Source organism: Epinephelus lanceolatus, chromosome 17 (genome assembly GCF_041903045.1).
Source record: "Epinephelus lanceolatus isolate andai-2023 chromosome 17, ASM4190304v1, whole genome shotgun sequence".
NCBI lineage: Eukaryota > Metazoa > Chordata > Actinopteri > Perciformes > Serranidae > Epinephelus > Epinephelus lanceolatus.
In genome coordinates, this window is record NC_135750.1 from 31470042 (window position 1) to 31492859 (window position 22818).

The 22818-nt window shown below is 39.7% G+C and overlaps 1 protein-coding gene across 3 annotated transcripts in view; it reads right to left on the minus strand.

Annotated features, from left to right (window-relative positions):
- blnk (B cell linker) overlaps positions 1-22818 on the minus strand; it is a 35673-nt gene that overhangs the window by 10659 nt on the left and 2196 nt on the right. For 2 of the 3 annotated variants that reach the window (XM_078176249.1, XM_078176250.1), the window contains exons 3-9: positions 9736-9782; positions 6831-6896; positions 6173-6219; positions 2249-2286; positions 2040-2157; positions 1624-1727; positions 1367-1439 (exon numbers count right to left, since the gene is read on the minus strand). In XM_078176249.1, coding sequence (XP_078032375.1) covers positions 1367-1439; positions 1624-1727; positions 2040-2157; positions 2249-2286; positions 6173-6219; positions 6831-6896; positions 9736-9782 — 493 coding nt within the window. Of the gene's footprint in view, positions 1-1366; positions 1440-1623; positions 1728-2039; positions 2158-2248; positions 2287-6172; positions 6220-6830; positions 6897-7167; positions 7326-9735; positions 9783-22818 lie in introns of those variants that run through there. The other variant, XM_033613583.2, reaches the window with a different exon arrangement.

The window sequence follows — 22818 nt, forward strand, 5'->3', positions numbered from 1 at the left end:
ATGACAAGCATCTTCAGTACTTAGTAGAGCACCCTTTTGCTGTTATGACCTGCTGCAAACGTGATGCATAGCCAGACACCAGCTTCAGACAGCGTTCCTGAGGAATCTCAGCCCATTCCTCATGGGCAATGGCCTCCAGTTCAGTAATATTCTTGGGTGTGCGTTTTGCAACCGCCTTCTTCAAATCCCACCAGAGATTTTCTATGGGGTTCAAGTCAGGCGACTGTGACGGCCACTCTAGAATCTTCCATTTCTTCTTCTGAAACCAAGTCTTGGTGGACTTTGAGGTATGCTTTGGATCATTAACCTGTTGGAAGGTCCAATGACGCCCAAGCTTCAGCTTCCTCACAGACAGCATGACGTTTTCACCTAAGATTTCCTGATACTTGACTGAATCCATCGTGCCCTCCACACGCTGCAGGTTTCCAGTGCCAGAGGCAGCAAAGCAGCCCCAGAGCATCACTGAGCCACCGCCATGCTTCACTGTAGGCAGGGTGTTCTTTTCAGCATATGCTTCATTCTTCTTCTTCCAGACGTACTGCTGTTCCATAGGCCCGAAGAGTTCCAGTTTTGTTTCATCGCTCCACAGAACAGAATTCCAAAACTTCTGTGGCTTATTTATATGGTTTTGAGCATATTGGAGCCGTCTTTTCTTGTGCTTTTGGGTCAGTAGTGGTGTACGTCTTGGAGTCCCGGCATGGAGCCCTTCAGTGTTTAGTATGCGCCTTATTGTGCAAACTGAAACCTCAGTGCCTGCTGCCACCAAGTCTTACTGCAGGTGTTTTGCAGTCACTTGAGGGTTTTTGACCACTTGCCTTCTCAGGAATCTGCTGGCAGCTGCTGACAGTTTCCTCTTTCCGCCACGTCCAGGTAGTGTAGCCACTGTTCCTTTAACTTTGAACTTGTGAACTATGCTTCCAACTGTATCTCTAGGAACATTCAGAGCTTTTGCTATCTTTTTGTATCCTTTTCCTTGTTTGTGCAAGGCAATGATTTCTTCTCTGAACTTTCTGGACAATTCTTTTGACTTAGCCATATTTCTAACATGCAATCAAACGTCACTCTCAACAAACCCTTAGCCAGTCCAGGTATTCATGTGTTCTATCTCAAGCACACCTGAACTAATGAAGCCCTTGATTAGTTGCACCAGGTGTGCTTGAAACAGGGGGTTGAATAATTTTGAGACTGCAGTAGTGGTTAAAAATAGCATTTTGTGTTGAATTTGTCTACTTTGTTTATTGCAAACAGCTGAAAAATTGTACATTTTGCCAATAAGCCTAATATGCAATGGGGGTTGAATAATTTTGATTGCAACTGTATTCTAATCACAGAGTTTGTCTCCTCTCCATTCTGATGTGTATCTTACTGGAAGGTGGGGGCTCTGCAGGCTCTACGTAGTTGTCATCATCGTTACCACAGTCTGGATTGATGTAGTCTTCCTGTGAAACACCACATTGTGAAAAAGGAGCTACATCAGTTGTCCACACTCTTTGGAAGGTATTTACCAATACACAGGATATGGTGAAATTCTCTAAGACACAGTAATGTTTGTGCAAGTATCCACATGACACAGGCCTGCAGTACAGTATTTATGTGAGCGCGAGGAGGGGAAATTTGCTTTACTTCATCGCTCCCCAGTTGGGTGGGTTCAGGGGGCAATTCTTTGGAGGCTTTGTCTGGGCGGAGGGGCTTTCTGGGTGGCCGGCTGGGCCGGTTACGGCAGTTGTCTGGAAAGGAGAAGCAGAAGCAGAAACAGGACATCAGCATTTGCATAAAGCAGCGTTCTGAAGCCCTCTGTGTATTGTGGCTTTGGCTCCACAGTGTGAAGAGGCTAAATAGACCCATGCAGCTCCAGCTGGAAGAGAGTGATGACTGCAAAGGGGAAGCTATCGCAGATATAGAAACTGTGTGTGAAAAGGAGTTTGGCATTTCATCATCAGGAGAAATAATGATGATGGTAGAAAAATTACTACACAGTCAATTTTTAGCCCCAAAAAAGTGCAGATATAAACACTTCTTCATGTCAGATGACTACTGACCAAGATACTCCCCCCTTTGGAAGGAAGCTGACTGAGTTGTGGTGAAGTCTTTGTGGCTGGGAGGTGGCTCGTAGCTGTCATCATGGTCCTCACGTGGATCCTCATACATGTCATTATCCTGGGAACACAGTATTTTTAATGTTTCAAACAAATATCAGCCAAAAAACAACAATTTCAATCACTTATAATTAACATGTTTTCCATCTTACGTAATCAGGTTCAGACAGTTCATCATCCTCCCTGTCATCTGTAAACACAGAAATGTCAGGGGATTTCAGAACAAAGAGGGGAAATGAGCTTGAGATGGGTCCACAATATGTAAAAGCAAACATTTCAGTTGTGGATTTTATTAAACCCAGCTAACTACAAAAACAGAAAATACTAGCAGTAATTTCATTGGAGCAGGTGTCAGAGCACAGTTTCTAATTTTAGAACGAAGCCTACTCTTTCTCTGTCGAGGAAGCAGCGGAGCGTGACTCCTCACCTCTTGGACTATTAAATAATCTCCCAACATGTGACCTAATTGCGGTTTTTTACAATGCAGTATGAACAGAAGCTTCACATAATTAAGCACAGCGTGTTTCTCAAAAACAACATCTGGAAACAGGTGCAGTGGTGTCAATGTGTTTCCATACATTCTGGCCTTTCATGATCATGAAAGTAGAGAAGGCAAATGTAAAATGATACATGATGTGTAAGTGCTAATTGTAAGGGTATAAATAACTTCTGGTACAGTCAAGTTTAGTTCAGTAACACATCTGATTTTGAGGTGTTTGGAACAAAACTCACTGATATAAAACTTGCAAAGGGTGATTAGCTCACACAGCAAGAGCGTAGGTTTCGTTTCAACATTGGGGGAGGGGGGGGGGGGGATTATATGAAATGGGGATTTTGGGGTCCTCCCCTGGGAGATTTTGAGCATCAAACCCAAAATTACCTGCATTCTGGTGAATTTTTATGCAACAGTTTGGGCTTTTTATAGTGGAAATGTCTTGAATTTTGTCCCAAAAACTGTTCACGTTCTTATCAAAGCTGCTCATTTTTTTAATTACTGAGGGGGACATGTCCCCAAACCTACTCCCATGACAAAACCTACTCCTATGACAGAGTGATTAGCTCAGGCAGAATGATCTCAATATACAATATCATCTACATGATGACTGAAATAAGCTTAAAATCTTAAAATCTAGGGGTGGAAAGTAACTAAGTACATTTACTATACTTAATTACTTGTACTTGTAATTTTTGAGTATTTCAATTATATGCAATACTAATAAACCTACTCCACTACATTTTAAAAAGAACTAAACTTTTTCTTTTTTACTCAGTTAAATTGATCTGACCGCTGTAGATCGTAGTTTGTTTTGCAGATTAAGATTTTGCATTAAAACCTATGATCAGCTTATAAAATATGATTTATAGAAATCGATTAAACTACCCAAGAATTTATAAAGAAGTTTAAATGAACTCTATCTTGACCAACTGTGGCATTTTATTACATTAGTTATAATATACCTGTAATACATACATAGATTATATATAGAGTTGGGACCGAGTCATTGTATTTGCAAGTCCTGAGTTAAGTCACAAGTCAAGACAGGCAAGTACCGAGTATTAAACTTTCAGTGTTGAGTCCAATGGGCTCTTCAACAAATGTAATGCCAATTAACAATAAAGTAATAATATATCACATTTGCAAAAATCACGCATGCTTTTTAAAATTTGTATTTATTTGTTAAAACAAGTTTGTTAAAAAGTTACTAACTAACTGTCGACACGACCCTCGACTTACTCTTCTTTGTGCAACTTGTGCAACAACTGTTTAACGAAGTTGGAATTTGTTGCGTCTCCATCTGTAATTTTTAACAGCGTTGTTTTTGTATGCAGTCAATTTGTATGTATCGTTTTTGTCCAACTGATGCTCAGTAAAATTAGTTCCCTTATGGTTCTCTGCTGCAGCCTGATTGGATGATGTCAGATTGGTTCAAACAAAGTAGATCATCTGGGGAATTAAGTGTGGACTTGTTGGGAATACAGAGTTTAACATTAAAAACACTCCATCCTGGTGGGTTTGGATAAGACCAAAGAAATCAGCCAACCACAGTTATACATTAAACACTGTGAATATGCTGGCCACAATCATCTACATTAGTAAAATGTGATATTATCTGTGGGAGGAGAGACATTATCACACTCCTCCTATTGGGTTCTAAAAATCCAAACTTGTCTGCACTCCTTTTCCCCTCCAGTTTATCAAGTCTGTCCAAGAACAATGCTCATATGCCCATATGTTATAGGTCAGTCTAATACTTCCTTCTGTCCATAGTGGATGTTAAAAGATTTCAGTAACTCTATTCCACTGTAAGCAAAAGGGGACAAAATCCACAGTCCTCTATGCAAAATACCTCCCAAGATCAACTCAAGGTAATAAGAGGATTCATCACGCTAAGGTAGCCAGATCTAGTGGGTTTTCTCTGAAGTTCCTCCTCTTTTATTACCACATGTTCACTTTGTTTCCTACATTGTTTCCTTGTTGAGCTTCATGGTGAGGTAGTAACACAAAGAATAAACACTTGAATTGGCAAAGCTGCATGATTACAGTGACCAGTGATTCTTTCAATGCACATATTGAGCACTGTTATAAGGCAGACATACATAAAAATGGGTATCGATCTTCTTTTTCAGCATCATACTGATTTACTGACCAGTGGTTGAACTCAAGTCAGACATAAGTCACAAAGTCGATGACTTTAGACTTGGCTTGACGAATCAAATCAGACTTGGAACTTTTGATAAGGAAATACTTAATACCTTCTCCCAAGCCCAAATATTAAAAAGTATGTAATTTAAAAAGTGTAACACGAATCAATTAATTTCCCTTTATTTCCTGAATAAACCAACATTAATACTATTCATTCCTGAGAAGTAAACACTTAATTTTCCAGATCCACTTTGTTTGAACCAATCTGACAGCATCCAATCAAGTTGCAGGAGAGAACCATGAAGAAGTGATGTTACGTTACACAGCCCGAGCTGGAAAATTTATCCCAAAGATCATTTTGTTCACATACAAAAACTTTGCCGTGTTCATCAAAAAAAAAAACAACAACAAGAAAACAAGAAAAGAAAAAGAAATGTGGTTTGTAAAACATGTGGGTCGAAAATCAAATGTGGATTGAAAATTCCCTCAAACTCATCCTAACAAATAACGCAAATTTTAAACAGCATTCAGAATTTTTTTTAAAATTTAATATATTACTGGTCTGCTGGTAGAGTCTCACTCTGATGTCACTGAAATCTGGCACTTGGGCAGTGACTTGCAGCGTTGGAAACCAATGAAAAAAAAGGCGTCCTTTAACGTCGGCATGATACGTGGCCAGTTGCCATTATAGTTTAACGGTGCGCGGCGGCATCAGGGGAAAACATGGGGGAGACAAGGATGAAAGTTAAGGCGTTGGATGGGTCCAACAAACACCAGCTTTCATACGACAGAGTGGTGTTTGCATCCTGTAAGATTCTAAAGCCAAACCCTGTTCTTTTTTCCTAAACCTAACCACATTTTTGTTGCCTAAACCTAACCATGTGCATTTGTTGCCTAAACTCAACAATGTGTGTTTGTTGTTGAGGGAAAAAAAAAGTCAATTTGCGTTGTTGTACCAACATAGTGCATTTATTTTGAAATAGACTTTATGTAAATGTTAAATTTCCTGTGAAAATGGAAGTGTATCTTGAAAGAAAAGAACTTGAAAAAGTGTCCCAGAACATCAACAACCAACGCACCCAGGGTACCTTGCATCGTATGTGGACGTGGAAAGTCCATGATTAAAATGTCAATATGTGATGAGGTCGGAGTGAGAATGTGTTGGCTGTTAATATGGCATTACGTTTGATGAAACATGCATTAGGACTCGGGAAGACTAAAAGCATGCATTGTTTAGGACTCAAAGCTCAAAGATTAGGACTTGGGACTTGTCAGTCTTGACTTGTGACTTGCCTCGAGACTTGAATGCTAAGACTTGAGACTTACTTGTGATGTGCAAAATACTCTCGGCCCCAACTCTGCCAATAACAGTTTGTATTGTACCACATGTGTGGATCTTGTTGTGTTGCAGTGATAATGACTCAGTACTTACCTCTGTAATCTCTCGCAGGTACTTTTGGAAGTGGTTTGCTTTTCAGCCTGCCACATAGAGAGATATTGACATCAGCAGCTGGCAATGAATGATTTAACAGTGATGTGACAGTGTGAACTCATCCACTAGCTATTAATAATAATTGATTTAAATTATTAATGTTGGATTGTTTGAGTAATGACGCTTTGTCTTAGTGCAAGAGACATTCCACCTGCATCCTTACATCTCAGCAGACACCTGTGCTGTAAAACTCAGAAAACCTCAGATATTTACATAAAGGCAGTTAGCAGACTGCTGTGCGTATTAACCAGTCAAGACGAGAGTAATCCGTGATGCATGTGTCATTACAGTGTCTATCCTTATGTGCCTTAAGGGGACTCATTTCAGGAAAGGAAATTGAAACAGCCATCTGTTAAAGTTATTTTTGGTGTATTGGTCTTACTCTTATTCCAACGGTTGTGAAAGAGGAATTGACGTTCTCCAATGATGCATACACAGACCACACGACTTTTACCCCAGTCAGACTTCTCAGGCATTTATCTCCTACTTAACAATACACCTACAGTAACACTGATAGATTTGTCTTTTTTCCATCCATAATATTATTGTGCAGTACCTTAAAAAGTGCAGTAAAGATTTTGAAATTTTAGAAACTGACCGTCTTAGTTTGTTCAGTAAGCCGCCGTCATTTTTCTTGATGTCTTGAACAATCTTCTGAAGCTGCCTGGAAAACACATAATTTGGCTTTGTCATTCAAAACGTTTTTATTCATGTAATAATAAATGCAGACAAGTTCTAACCCTTTTGCTGCTTCCAGAGAAAAGTTAACAGTTGTATCACAATGCTTTTACTGACACTATGTTGCAACAAATATAAGAAGTTTGTAGTTTTGTTTTTGTCCAAAGTGCCGAATATGTACATAGTTTTCTATACATTAAAAAGCATGAACAAAAAGCAATGTTGGAAGCAAAATATCAAAAACCTGATCTTCTTACCGAATCTTTGCTGTAGCAGGAGCAGCGAGTTTACCTAACGTATCCAGATTCATGTTTGATCCAGGAGTTTACATTTTCAGGCCTCATTCCTCGCGTACATTAAATACATGCTGCCACACTGTTGGCAGAAATGTAAATGAACACTGGTGTTTGGCCAAAAGTCACCACTATGTCACAGAGGGGAGGGAATTCATGCTAACCAGCCTCTGTAGGAAAAATCACTTCTCGTTTCCACTCCCCGTCTCACACATACTCAACAACAGATTTCAGTGAGCAAACCTCTTGCATCATATCTCTCTAGACTCTTTTCAGTTCCACTTCCAACCAGCTGTTGCCATTTGAACTGCTGCTAATAACTATACAGTATACACACCACCTGAGTGAGATCATCAGATGAGGCTTTCAAGTTTAAAGTCTCTACTGACTTTAGTTTCTCAAGATTTCCATCATCTGCAAAGAACTTTACCACAAGAGACGTTTCATAAGTGGTGTCACCTTTGGACACCCTTTTCACAAATACAGTATTTTAAGTGACACATTTTGGAGGGTGTAAGTGTAAAGTGGGTGCATGTTTACCCATCGTTGCTTTTAGCTTTAAATCAGGTGTAAAGTTAAATATAGTGTGTGACGGAAAGTTCAGAATTGTAATCCTGTTTTCTATTTATGGGAGGACAAGTCAAAAGTGACTGGGCGGGCTTTCCTGTTGATCCATTACACTGTGTGTGTGTGTGTCTGTGTGTGTTTGTGTGTCTGTGTGTGTGTGGTCATCACGGGGATTTTTGCTAAGTAAATGTCTGTTCTATTCGACCACAGCAGAGGAGGAGAAATGACCATTTGGAATTAAGGAGACAGTTTTGGATTTTAAGCACCGCGCTGTGTATGATTCATGATGAGAAGACAGCTTTTAGTCACCATTTCTTCTGGAGCCGCTGAGACAGAAACTTGTATAAAACCACTGGGGACACTTATGTGCTTATGGGAAATTTTAATTCCTGTCACCTCACTAAGTGTTCTCTAGTTCTCCCACTATTTAGAGCTTCACTGTTTAATCTTCAGAATCAGAGGCAAAACCTTGATGAGATACTGAAAAATATTGTGCTATTAAGTAACATTTGAAGTCTGTTCTGTAGCTGTGATATGTGTATCAATGACTCCAGATCCTGTGTGTGTTTTTAAACATGCATTTTCTACATTGTCAAAGAGGATCCTCTTCATGCAACAGCAGTAACGTGTTACTTCCTGGTTCAAAAAGTGCATGATGAACCACAGAAAAACAGGAACTAAAAGAGAAAAGTGTGGGAGCCCTGCACTGACAATACCACAGTGTAATTATTCTATTTAGTTGAAACTGAATTTGCTATATTTGTACAGGGTAAACAACAACAACAAAAAAAAATCACTTGCATATTAGCAGCATTACTGCTGAAATAAAAAATAATTTAATTAATTTAGTATTAGATTAAAAATGTATGTATCTATATATACATATAAATTGGTGCGCTCAAAAGCATGATCCACATATAATGAAACTGAATGTGAAATGGCCTTAGAAAAGGATTTGAATTTTAAAGATTTTAATCAGCAGGGAACAGGTTATACAAACTTAAAAAATAAAATGAAGTTTGCACTTGATTTTAGCTCATATTTAACCATAAATAGAATTTTTTTTTTTCTTCATTTTTTTGTGTCAGTAAAGTTTTCATTTTTATTTTTATTTTAGCAGCAATGGCACATTTTTAAACACAAAGATGTATCATCTTATTTTACATTTTTTTTAATATATATATCAATTACTGCAAATGCAAATTTAGTTTGACTGACTGGTTTCACTTCATCATAAATATGATCTAACATGTTTTTGTGAGACACACACACACACACACAGATACATGAACAGGAACATACCTTGCAAACAAGAACAAACAACATGCAGACAAATATGCAGGTGCAGTCAGGCAGGCAGACGACACTCTGCAGCTACATCAGCTCATACACGCACGCACACACACACACGCATGCACGCACACACACGCACACATACCCATGTATTGTGGTTTTATGATGTTTAAAACTGTATATTTTCAGGCACATTTTAGGCGTATATGTAAAAGCCCAACAAGGAACAATAGTTAAAAAATAGCAATAGCAACTATAAACTGTGCATCAGTCTCATACTCTGTATTGGAGCTACGCATGATTAACTGCATCGTCCCAATCAAATAAAATATAATACAATCCGCACACAGACTCATATTTAACACACTGTAATTGCATTTCATTTCTTTTCAAGTATGTGAGTTTTATATACTCTACTGATAACTCATGACCTCCAGCATCCTGTCACTTGGAATTCATTGCTAGATGCTAAGAATACTAAGAAGAACAGACTGAGCATCCCAATGGATTTGAAGAGTAGTCTACATTTTGTGAATAGCTTCAGTGTTCCTGAAATGTGTTACTGTCGTGACAACATTTAAAAAAAGGAGATAAGAGAAGCAGGGAGGTGGTGAAAAGAAAGGAAGGTGTGATTGGGGTGTGTGATGACAGCAGAATAAAGGTGTTACTTACGGTTGGTGGATGAGACTAAATTTCTTCACGTCACTGTCAGACAGGTTCTGTGAAAAGCGTCACATAAATCTACTGTAAGCACGTGATAACAAATTTGAGAACATTTTGAGCTTACAGAGTTCAGAGGTGATAATACGTGTGTGTCACCTTCACTAAATACACACGTCATTGTGTTAAGGCTGCAACACAGATACATCTGTGGTCATGCATCACCTCTTAGCTAACAGGAGATGGCAGCACCTCACTAAGGGCCACTCCATCAGCAAGGTTTGTCTTTCTAATGTAACCCTCATGTTATTTTTACACTAAACCAAAGAGGAAGAGAAATCACTTTATTGGGAGCTGCAGGGTCACATATGGTAGCAAACATTACATAAATGCCTAGATTAACACATAAAAGCACATCTTATAATTGTCAGTATTGTTTTGTTCCTTCATGAAGGACACACAGTGACAACACAATTCAAAATAAGTAAATAAATAAATAAATCATAGATAAAAATATGTGTTTTGTGTGCTGTTGCCTAGTTTCCCTTTTGTGTATTCAAACTGCCGACCTTCGAGTGAAGAACCTGCTCCTCTAACCAAAAACACCCCACCACCAAATTGCACAATTTCACAAATCAAGCATTTAAAAAGTTTACCCGGCTGCCCGCTGCACTGGGATTTTGTATTTAACGTCGGATTTGCATGGAGGCAATTGTGATTCGCAAATGAAAGGAAATGATTACCATAAAATATGCAACAAAATCCCGCTAAATTATGTATTCTCCTCTTCATTCATAATTCATTGCTCTGGGTCGTTACTTGCTCTGTCTCCTCTCTGTTTTATATTTGTTGTAATGTAATGAAGATCCATGACAACAAATGTTTGTAAAAGTTGGGGTATTTTAAGTTTGTAAGGTGTCAAATGAACAAATAGAGAGAGGCTTGTGATAAGAAGCCAAAGCAAGAGGTATGAGTCTAATATGGCCAGTTAATTTAGATATGAATAATGCATGGGTGGCCCTTTATCTGCAGTCTCCTGTGAAACAAGTGTAATGATGTTCTGTTAAGATGCCTACAATTGATTATATAGTCTTTTTTCAAGGCTGTTTATGGTTTGATAATGCAGCTCACATGAGTGCAGTGTGTGAATATGGGAACGTAGGTGCAACAAAAGGATGTGTTGCCTCTAGGAACGAGACCATAGTATTGTGTAAGCCCTTTAAGCAGAGCTTGTGATTTAATCATTTGTAAATCAGAGAGTGAGATCACTTAATATGAAAGGCTTTACCTCCTTCAAAGAACTGAACCTTGGCCTCACGGATACACACTTGATCATCCCACTGGCTTACAGGAGAATATCGGTATAAAATCAGACTTAGCCTTTTGACACCGAATAAAATATCAAATAGTCCACCCCAGTGGATACTCAGACACTGCTCCCACTTTGAATTATTTATAGGAGTGTCTGTGCTTGTTCAAATGAGACACAACAGCTCTACAAGCTGCAGCGTCTTTCCTTTGTACTACAGACCGCGAACTCTCACACAAAGCAGCACTCAATGACATCTTAAGTTTTTACACGTTTTTATAACGTACATACAGTCCAATTAGCATGTATGAACAGACAACTACTGTCTCTGTGGTCCACTCTTTCTCAAGCTTGAATTCTTGCTTGTAGTGACGTGCTTTGTGTTCATAGCAGTGCGTGTGCGTGCCAGTTTTGGAGCTGAAGATTATTTGAATGAGTGATTCACTGTACTGGGCGCTTTCGATATTTTAATCCCTATTTCCTTTAAAGCCACCATAGAACAGCTTTTCCTGGTGTTTCATAACGTGGCATTAATACATTGCTTTATCTGTATATGCATTTCAATATTGTTGTTGTACTTTGTTAGTATTATATTGTTTGATGTTGTCTTTTATTATGTGCTGACTGTCTTATCTGGTTTTGTAAAGTGTCCTTGAGTGACTTGAAAGGCACTTATAAATAAAACGTTTTATTTTATTTTATCTTTTTAATGTAAATCTTGGGCTGGCAGACTGAAACCAAAAGCCATAACTGAATATCATGAATTCTATGATGCTGTTGATGTACTGTATATGGGCTAGTTGTAAGAAATTGCCTATTGATACACTTCGGTTTTTCCATTTTACAGCTAATGTTACTAATTATCACCTATACAGTCAGCTTTCAGTGTTGGGAAGGCTACTTTTGAAATGTATTAGGTTACTGTTAAAAATGTAATAAGTATGTAATTATTTTCATTACTTCAGCAAAGTAATGTAACTCACTACATTTGATTAGTTTTCATTACTTCCCTAAAAAAGGTTTTAAATTGGGCAATAATGCTAAACAATGTCTAGATATATAGTCTGTGCCAAATGATCGCATTCCTGCATGGCAAAAAGATGCAAAGCAACAGAATGAATGTTATATTCTGCATATAAACTTTTTATGGAAAATAATATACTATAATCAACATTTTGATTAGTTACTGTAATTTAATTACAATCTTTATCTCAGTAACTGTAACTGATTACAATTATATTATTTGGTAATTTAACTACTGTAGTTACATGTAAGTATTTACTCTCCAGCACTTCAACACATTCTCACTCCGACCTTGTCACATATTGACGTTTGGTCATGGACTTTCCACGTCCAGATACGTCGTGCAAGGTACCCTGAGTGTGTTGGTTGCTGATGTTCCAGAACACCGTGGCAAGTTCTGCCTGTTACATGTATTGTCTGTTTTCAAGATACACCTCCTTTTTCACAGGAAATATATTGTTTACACACAGTCTCTTTCAAAATATATGCAGTGTCAGTGCAACACCGCAGATTGACTTTTTTTTTATCTTCAACAGCAAACACACATGGTTATGTTTTTCCAACACACACGTGGTTGGTTTTAGGCAGAAGCACATGGTTTGGCAACACCAGTCTGGCAGGTGAAAGTCAGTGTTTGTTGGACCCATGCACCCACCCTCCCATGTGTGCTTCTTGGATTTTTTTTGTTGTCCCGCTGTGTTTCCCCCTGACACCACCGGTCGCGGTTAAACTATTACAGTCACCGGCTGTGTATCATGCCGATGTGAAAGGACAGCTTTTTTTTGCCTGGGTCTGACGCTAGAGATCACTGCCGAAGCACCAGATTTTTAGAACTTCGGAGTGAGACCAGGTTGCTTACATACATGTGTTAGGAGATTCAATGATTTATAGGCTGGTTGTCCTTTTCCTTAAAAAAACAAATGTACAGCTTTAATATGAAGGAGTACATTGATTGTAAAGAACAAAACATTCACTGGGAACAAGCCTTCTCAATTTCAAAAACACCACACAGAGGCCTCAGAGTATTTTTTTGATCATTTACACTGGGGGGTGGGCTAGTGGGTAGGGATGGGTATTGTTAAGATTTTAACGGTACTACTACTCTTATCGGTACTGCTTATCGATCCGGTATTTTAACGGTACTCTTATCGATACTTTTTGAGGAAGAAAAAAACAAATTAAGAACATAAATTGCTTTATTTTCTAAATTCTCATTATGCAACAAAATAGTTTTTTAACAAAACATTTTACGAGTGACAGTATCACGGTTCTGAGTAGTATCACAATACCACAGCAAAAATGAGGCAGATGTGCCTTTTGTCATTTATAAAAAGATAAATCACTTTTCTATAATACATCAATGATATTTCAAAGGAATAAATTACTTATTGACTTATTCATACTTCAAAAACAGCATAAATAAGTGATTAACATAGGGGGATCAAAATAAAATAAATAAATAAAATAAAAATCAACCAGCCACCCTCCTCCTCTGATAAGTTAAGAACAGTCCCTTGAATGTGGTGAGATTTGTGGACCGTTACCTGCCACAAAGAGAAATGTGAACGACTCGTTTCTCCTCTGACACACCACATACCTGTGTGCCGCCACGGCTCAGCTGTTCAGGTACTTCTGGACAGTCATGACATCAACAAAGAGGAAAATATTGGACCTGGAGCCGGGCTTCTCCGTCGCCGGTAAGCCGTTATCTTGCGCCGCGGAGCACTATGGCTGCTGTATTTGACAGGAATACATAAACTTTTGACTGTTTGACTCTCTCCGCCATCGTTATCCATCTAAAGGTAGGCTACGAGTTGTGTGTGTGTGTGTATGTGTGTCACTGTAACAACAGCCCCGCCCCCCTGCTCTCCACTCACACACAGCACACAGCCAGGTTGAGCGAGACAGATCTCTCGTCTTCAGGGAGAATAGCGAAAATTATGATACAATGACGGATAATTGACAGAGTTGGTGAGATAAATGTGCAAGATAAGGTTTATCTTGCAAAAAAAAAAAAAATGCGACTGCTCCAGTACCGATAGCAGAACCGTTAAGGTCAGAGCTTATCAATACTGCGGTCTTGAAGAATGTAGCCCCGGGGCTCGTTCAATACCAGGGTTCAGTACCCATCCCTACTAGTGGGGGGGCTAGCAATTTTATCAGTGAGGCAGTGGCCCCCCCATGGCCACCCATTGGCTGGCCACTGTCCTTAGCAAGTATAATTTTTATCATGTTCACCATCTTGTATGTCAGCATGCTAACATTTGTTAATCAGTTAACACAAAGTACAGGTGAGACTACTGGTAACAAGTTTGAGGAAATTTCAAAACCAATGTATTGGACAAATTACAAATTTGACCAGCTGCTGGTGCTCGACAAAGAGTAAGCATCTCACCAAATTCATTAGGTTTCATCCTTTGGGCACTATCAGCATGTTCTCATGCATTGATCATGTTTTCCTATGTAAGGTGTGTACATATCCCATGTTATCATGCGCCAGTATTTCATGCATGACCCACATACTTGTAAAGGCTGCAATCTCGTGACTGATGCGCTGACAGGATTTAGGAAAGACGTGGCCATCAAGCAGGTTTGGGCGGTGTATGGGTCACAAAACACAGTAAAATGTTTCACCATGTTTGAACATGTTTGAACATGTATGAACCTAACCTCTGTACCTTTAAGTTACGTACATAACGTCATTTGTTGGGCTCTTATTCATACAATATCATACAAACCACTGAGTGTGCATTTACGTAGGTTATCATACAAGCCGTTTATGAGGATATGTTGGCACTATGAATCTATGTGCAAAATTTCATGTCAATCCATGTAATAATTGCTAAGTTCTACCAGTCTGGACTGAAGTGGTGGACCAACCAGTTGACAGGCCAACATTGACATACCTAGAGGTTTCACTAGCATGGCTAAAAAGACATTTGGGGTAGACATAGACTGCCAGGGTTGTTTCTTTTGTCTAGAATGATGCCTTCTACATATATCTACAGTACAGGCCAAAAGTTTGGACACACCTTCTCATTCAATGCGTTTTCTTTATTTTCATGACTATTTACATTGTAGATTCTCACTGAAGGCATCAAAACTATGAATGAACACATGTGGAGTTATGTACTTAACAAAAAAAGGTGAAATAACTGAAAACATGTTTTATATTCTAGTTTCTTCAAAATAGCCACCCTTTGCTCTGATTACTGCTTTGCACACTCTTGGCATTCTCTCCATGAGCTTCAAGAGGTAGTCACCTGAAATGGTTTTCCAACAGTCTTGAAGGAGTTCCCAGAGGTGTTTAGCACTTGTTGGCCCCTTTGCCTTCACTCTGCGGTCCAGCTCACCCCAAACCATCTCGATTGGGTTCAGGTCCGGTGACTGTGGAGGCCAGGTCATCTGCCGCAGCACTCCATCACTCTCCTTCTTGGTCAAATAGCCCTTACACAGCCTGGAGGTGTGTTTGGGGTCATTGTCCTGTTGAAAAATAAATGATCGTCCAACTAAACGCAAACCGGATGGGATGGCATGTCGCTGCAGGATGCTGTGGTAGCCATGCTGGTTCAGTGTGCCTTCAATTTTGAATAAATCCCCAACAGTGTCACCAGCAAAACACCCCCACACCATCACACCTCCTCCTCCATGCTTCACAGTGGGAACCAGGCATGTGGAATCCATCCGTTCACCTTTTCTGCATCTCACAAAGACACGGCGGTTGGAACCAAAGATCTCAAATTTGGACTCATCAGACCAAAGCACAGATTTCCACTGGTCTAATGTCCATTCCTTGTGTTTCTTGGCCCAAACAAATCTCTTCTGCTTGTTGCCTCTCCTTAGCAGTGGTTTCCTAGCAGCTATTTGACCATGAAGGCCTGATTGGCGCAGTCTCCTCTTAACAGTTGTTCTAGAGATGGGTCTGCTGCTAGAACTCTGTGTGGCATTCATCTGGTCTCTGATCTGAGCTGCTGTTAACTTGCCATTTCTGAGGCTGGTGACTCGGATGAACTTATCCTCAGAAGCAGAGGTGACTCTTGGTCTTCCTTTCCTGGGTGGGTCCTCATGTGTGCCAGTTTGGTTGTAGCGCTTGATGGTTTTTGCGACTCCACTTGGGGACACATTTAAAGTTTTTGCAGTTTTCCGGACTGACTGACCTTCATTTCTGAATGTAATGATGGCCACTCGTTTTTCTTTAGTTAGCTGATTGGTTCTTGCCATAATATGAATTTTAACAGTTGTCCAATAGGGCTGTCGGCTGTGTATTAACCTGACTTCTGCACAACACAACTGATGGTCCCAGCCCCATTGATAAAGCAAGAAATTCCACTAATTAACCCTGATAAGGCACACCTGTGAAGTGGAAACCATTTCAGGTGACTACCTCTTGAAGCTCATGGAGAGAATGCCAAGAGTGTGCAAAGCAGTAATCAGAGCAAAGGGTGGCTATTTTGAAGAAACTAGAATATAAAACATGTTTTCAGTTATTTCACCTTTTTTTGTTAAGTACATAACTCCACATGTGTTCATTCATAGTTTTGATGCCTTCAGTGAGAATCTACAATGTAAATAGTCATGAAAATAAAGAAAACGCATTGAATGAGAAGGTGTGTCCAAACTTTTGGCCTGTACTGTATATATATCTATATCTATATCTATATATATATATATACATAAAGATGCTATAATTATATATCAAAATTCTCCACATAGCAGCTTTCAATCATAATCATTATGCCAAAAATTAGCATATTCTCAGTAGATACATCTGTGGCCTTGAGGTTCAAAGAGGTCTTTGCAGTGAACCACAGTTTAAAGCACATAACCTGGAAAGTACACACACTGTGAAATCTCAGTTTCTCGTGACAGGCACATGCACGACCACTGTTTGTTTCTGTTCACATGCGGCTGTCTGTCGTGTGGGAATGGCAGCACAGCACATGAAGGGGTATCATTTGTTAATGCTTTCCTTTGAAATGAGTTTCATTTCACGATAGAGAGAACAGCTTTGCAGCTACATGCCCACAAAATTAGCTTCGGTTCTTTCACAGCAGCTGTGCAGAGTCTCATGACTGTCGTTAGGTGTGAGACTTTCCACATGTTCACAAATCTAAACTAAACGTTCCAAAAATCACAAGTGGAGCAAGCTCATTCTGGTTTAAGGTGTTTTTCTCCTTGAATTCTTAAAGACGTTGCTCTGTTTTGTCTGTTATCCATTACAAGGGGACTGTGTCAAAATTCAAATTAGATTTAGTGAAGCTACAGCTGGACGGCATAAACACATAATCTCATCTGAAAATTATATTTGCTCTCGCTCTTTTTAACTACAGCCTACATACACTTCACAAAGCACATATCACTTGTATTTCAGCATGCCATTGTAGATGTTTGATACCCAAAACAAAGCAATCATGTGATATATTTGCCAAATATGTGTGCATAGGCCGTCCTTTACTTTGAGTGTGACATGCAGCAGCCGCACACAGGCGCTGTCACAAAGATAGAGGCTGACAGTTCTTTTGATCTGCTACATATCTCTTTTAACCTGTCTACCTGTGTGAGCGAACATGGCATCAAAAAGATGGAGAATACCTTTATCTACGCCGCGCTGGCTGACTGTCATTCCCATCCGCGCTGTAGTATACAGCCACCCACCACTCAGACAGAATTAGACTGTTGTTTTTTTCACTGCTCATTCTCGCCACTAAATGAAGAGATGTTGTAGGTGGACTGCAAAGAAGGTGCATTCGAGGCAGAGCCTGTTGTTGTCTTATGATAGCAGTTTAGCTCTGCATTGTCTATACTAACTTGAGCTTATTTACTTGAGGATTTTTGTGACCTTTGCTCCATCTACTGTATAAGCATCATATGAATATGCAAACTAAGCCAAAGGCAATGCTCAGCAGCAGCAGCAGCAGCGCACTCGCTGGATGACATTCAGAGCCCACGATACATGCCCTCTCTGCCCTTAGACACATGCTGAGTTACTGATGAGTCAAACAGAACTTAACATAAAGACTTATCCTTCATTTCCTGCTGCATTTCTGGTAGACTGATAGCAGCGGAGGCACACTGCTGCCCTACATAGGGTGAAAGTTAATTTCCAAAGACATATGGAAATATCTTCCATAGAATAACATTTTGTATCTGTTCGGGTTCTTCAGAAAGATTCATTTACAAGATATCGCTTAGGTTTCCACACCACACTTATGTAAGCTGCACACTGGACCGATGATTGGCTTCCAAACTAGTTGTGAAAATACTGCTTGTGCTTACATGTCTTAAACTCTGATTTAAGGAAGTAATGAAAACTAATCAAATGTAGACAAACTGTCACCTTTCAGATAATGTAAAAGCCCTCTGCACATCCATCATTCTGCACAGTAAAGCTCAAATAAGCTTACTGCTAGCAAAACACACACATAAAAAAAACACTTGTAAATATGCACGTGAGTAAAGATCTGATTTGTTTCACTCTAATTCATAACATGACCGTGATTCAACCTACACTAACACATCAAAGCTTACAGTTGTTGTTGTAAAATCCTCCTGCAACAGGAAGTGACATTTCTCTGCCAGAGACAACAGCAGGCTGTTTGTGAAAAATAAAAGAGGAACTGGATACTTACCACAACACTCATAACTGAAGAGATAAAGAGTGCCACCTACTGAAAGTCACTTCATCAAGAGGAATACTGAGATAAAACATTTCTGAAACTGACTAATGCCTTTACAGTAATGATGTTTTAGAGCTCAAGATGTCAAAACAAAAATCTTTGAGGATGCAGATGGCAGATTAAAATATTAACACTGATCTGCCTGACACACACAGGGTGAAGTGTGTCGTAGAGACAAGGTACAAGGACACACAAGGACAAAGAGACAAATCACTCTTTATGTTTGCAGAAGGCGCTCTCTTTACAGTATTGTTAAGGTAATCAATCAGCTATGGTTCTCACATATTTTCTGTTATGCTGCCCTTCAGAAAACAAAACAAAACAAACAAAAAAAATCATGTTCCCCACCCTCTCCCCAGCAATAGCAGATTTCATCTTCATCTTTCATTTAACAATATACCAGGGAAACTACTAATAAATCAAGTCAAGCTGAATTTTATTTAATTAAGCAAAGGATTCAAGTTAGCAAGATAGCCTTGCTAACATCAGATCAATTTTCTTTATGTCACCACATGGTTCAAATTTATGCAAATTCAGGTCCCCTCAACATTCTTCCCCCTGGTCTTCCACCTATCTTCTGGGGTCAGTGTTTCATTTATCCATTCTGGGCTACTGTAGAACAACATGGCGTACTCTGTTGGAGAGCTTCGTTCATACATAAATGGCTCATTCTAAGGTAACAAATACACAATTCGATTCTGGATTCTCATTGCCAAGCGATTATAAACTAATGAAAACACTAGGGCTGTAGTCTCCTGGTCAACTAGTCGATTATTTGGTCGCTATGCTCTCCAGTTCTTATTAGTCGAATAATCACCGTTACTTTCATAAGAAGAAAAGTGCTACATCAATAGCTTTCCAGGATTAATCCATTATTTCCTGCAGCGGGGGGACAGGCTACCTGTGAAAACACAGAAAGTTGGACTTGCCCACCCTCACGCTCAGCGTCACAGTGACGCAGACCTCCTGTCAGTTTCTGTATACTGACACCATTTCCCTCAGTGGAAACAAAGCTTGTATTTACTTGTATTTCACAGATAAGAAACAATAAATTGTGGAGACAGTAAAGCATCCACTAAAATAGCATTTTAAGTCTTGTGTGATTTATCCTTCAGGGATTTATTCTGGCTTCATATGAACAGAGGAAATCTCTGCTCGTCGCTAGGCTAATTTATACAATGTAAAATGGCATAGGCTGGCGCTAATAATGTTAGCATGTTGTATTTGTTTGGAAAACGTGTTTAGTATAAGACAGTTGTTTTGTCGGTGAATGTTGTGAGTTGTAATGGAGCCAAACTGTGTGCCGCTATCTTTGTTACATGTTGCTGTTGTCCCTGGTTTTATAGGCTATGAGAAGATGAAAAGATTGCTAGACGCTAGGCTAATTTATACAATGTAAAATGCCATAGGCTTGTGCTAATAACGTTAGGATGTTGTATTGCTGGGGGAAATGTGTCCAGATAAAGACAAGTGTTTGTCTGTCAGTTCGATTTATAGTGAAGCCAATTTGCATACTTGTGTTTGAAATTGTCTCTATTAAGCCATAGCTATTTAATGTATGCTGTGAATCAACTATAAATAAAGTTTGATTTGAACTTAACTTTACAGCACTTAACACAGCCCTCCACCACTGACTAGTGTTTTGGAGATGTAACTGCTGAGTGACACAGACACACCACCGCAGAAGTAAAAATATATATTTTTTACCACGACTAATCGATTAGTTGACGATTGTGTGCGACTTTAGTCGACCAAGATTTTCTTTGGTTGACTACAGCCCTAGAAAACACAGCTGTGATTATTAGGCTATATACCGTTTCTGCTATTACACACCCCTACATCCAACACGACACACTGGACTTTTAGTTTGTCTCCATTACACCACATTCAGTGCAGCATAGGCGTAGTTTTAGGTATGGACGCTATGGACATGTCCATATCAAAGCCACGGAAACATGAATTGTCCCTACCAAAAGTAATGCTGAGTGAAAACTGTAGCCTACTTTGCAAAATCACCGTTTAAGAATTACCATTCACAACTTGCGAAACCTTATCTAGCCTGGTTGACAGCTGCGTTCAACAAGCTATCCAATCAACAGCCTACTTTTCCTCCCTCCCTCGCTTGGCGTCAATACCATAGGTCAATACTCGACCAGCGTGCTTGTCACTGACAGGCTGTCAGTGTCTCGAGACGAGAGCCCCGCAGCTCAGAGTCAACGCACAATCGATCGGCAACAGCGAGGATTTTGATTAGGCAGCAAGTAAGACTTAAGTTATTGAGAATAGGTAATAAAATGTTGAACGACTATTACTTTTCTGTACAGAGTTGTATCAATGCTAATAGTTTAGTTTGCGTCCTAAATGCCTATGTACACTGTAACGTTGCTAGCCGGTGGTGCAGCTAGTCAGAGAGCTAGCACTAGCTACTGTAGCTAGCTATTAGCTAGGGAACTGCCCATTGGTTCGACATCCCATTGTTCCGACCATATTAAACTCATTGTTCCGAAGTCCGTTCCGAAATCATCATGATGCCCTGTGGTTAAGGTCTGGTTAGGTTTAGGCACAAAAACCACTTGGTTAGGGTTAGGAAAAGATCATGGTGTGGGTTAAAATGAAAAAGAAAGTGGCAAACACATAAGCCGTGAGCCTGCTCCGCCTCAAGCCGGTCGCGGCGCACCATACGCCCGCCGGGAGCCGTTCAGCACCGCGGACAGTCGGACTAATGGGATGTTGAACCAATGACATGGACCCATTAGCTAATAGGGTTCGTAACGTTTGCTGAGGCAGAGATAAGGTGCTGTCATGTTGCCATAACAGTTGTCTTTAGCTAGTAATAAATCAGTTTTGGTATGTAACGTTATAAATAACTGTTGCAAACTCATAGGTAAGGTTTAAGCAATGACTAGGTTCACTCACCCACTGAATTGTGTCTAGTAGATGTCTGGTTTGTCTATGCAATTCAATTGATATCTGTGACTGCAGAATAACTAGGCCAACGTAATTATGTTCATATTACATAGGCTACACAGAATAGGCTGTAGGCTACACGGAAAAGAGTGTTTCTGTCTGCAAGTAGTTTGATATTGTCAATCATTTCCCTTTTATGATAGGTGGTGAGTGGAGGGCAAAATGGACATTCAACACTTTTTTTGCCAAAGCAGCAGAAAGGAAAGATCGGGAGAGGCAGGAGTCTGGAGATGCATCAGGGTTACTGGTGAGATTAATGTCTGACACATATATGAGTCTGACTATATCATCTGTAGGCCAAATGCATCAGTTCAGGAAGCTGATTAAAGAAACAGTCATCAAGATCGTCTGATCTGTAGCTCAAAACAGTATGCACGCAAATTAGTGCTGAAAAGTTTTTCAGCTCGCGCCATGTGGGCGCTCGCGTGGTCCCTACCAAAGTTCAAATCAAACCTACGCCCCTGGTGCCAAGACTACATCATCATTGCTCCTAAACAAGGCTGTACATAGGCACAGTTGTGCTAAATGCTAACTTCAGCATGCTATCATGCTCATATTGACAATGCTAATGCGCTGATGATTAATTGGTAATATTCACCAGGTTTAACATCTTAGTTTAGACTCTGTACATACTAACATTTATCAAGGGATCGCCAAAGTCCTTCATCGGGAAATGATGAACATCTGCACAAAAGTCCTGGTCCAGGTAAATGTTGAGATATGTCACTTAAAAACTAAATATGACGACATGGTGGTGGCACTAAATGGAAAGTCAGGCATAAGGGATTAGGCTTTATCCACTGGGTACGATGAATATCTGCACAGGATTTCATGGCAACCATCCAGTTGTTGTTGAGATATTTCAGTCAGTGGTGGACCAACAGACTAATGTAGATCTGCAGCAGTAGTGTGGATAACAACAGAAAAAAGGTGGCCTCCATTATGTTTGTGTTATTGAGTGAAAATATTAAGGCCAATGGATGAAATCACCAACGTCATCAGAATTTATCCTCAATGGACCTTAAATATCTGTGGCAAATTGCACTACAAAAAACCTGTCGACCTCATGGTGGTGCCAGATGACCACATCGTCAGATTCAGTAGCATTCATCCTTTGGG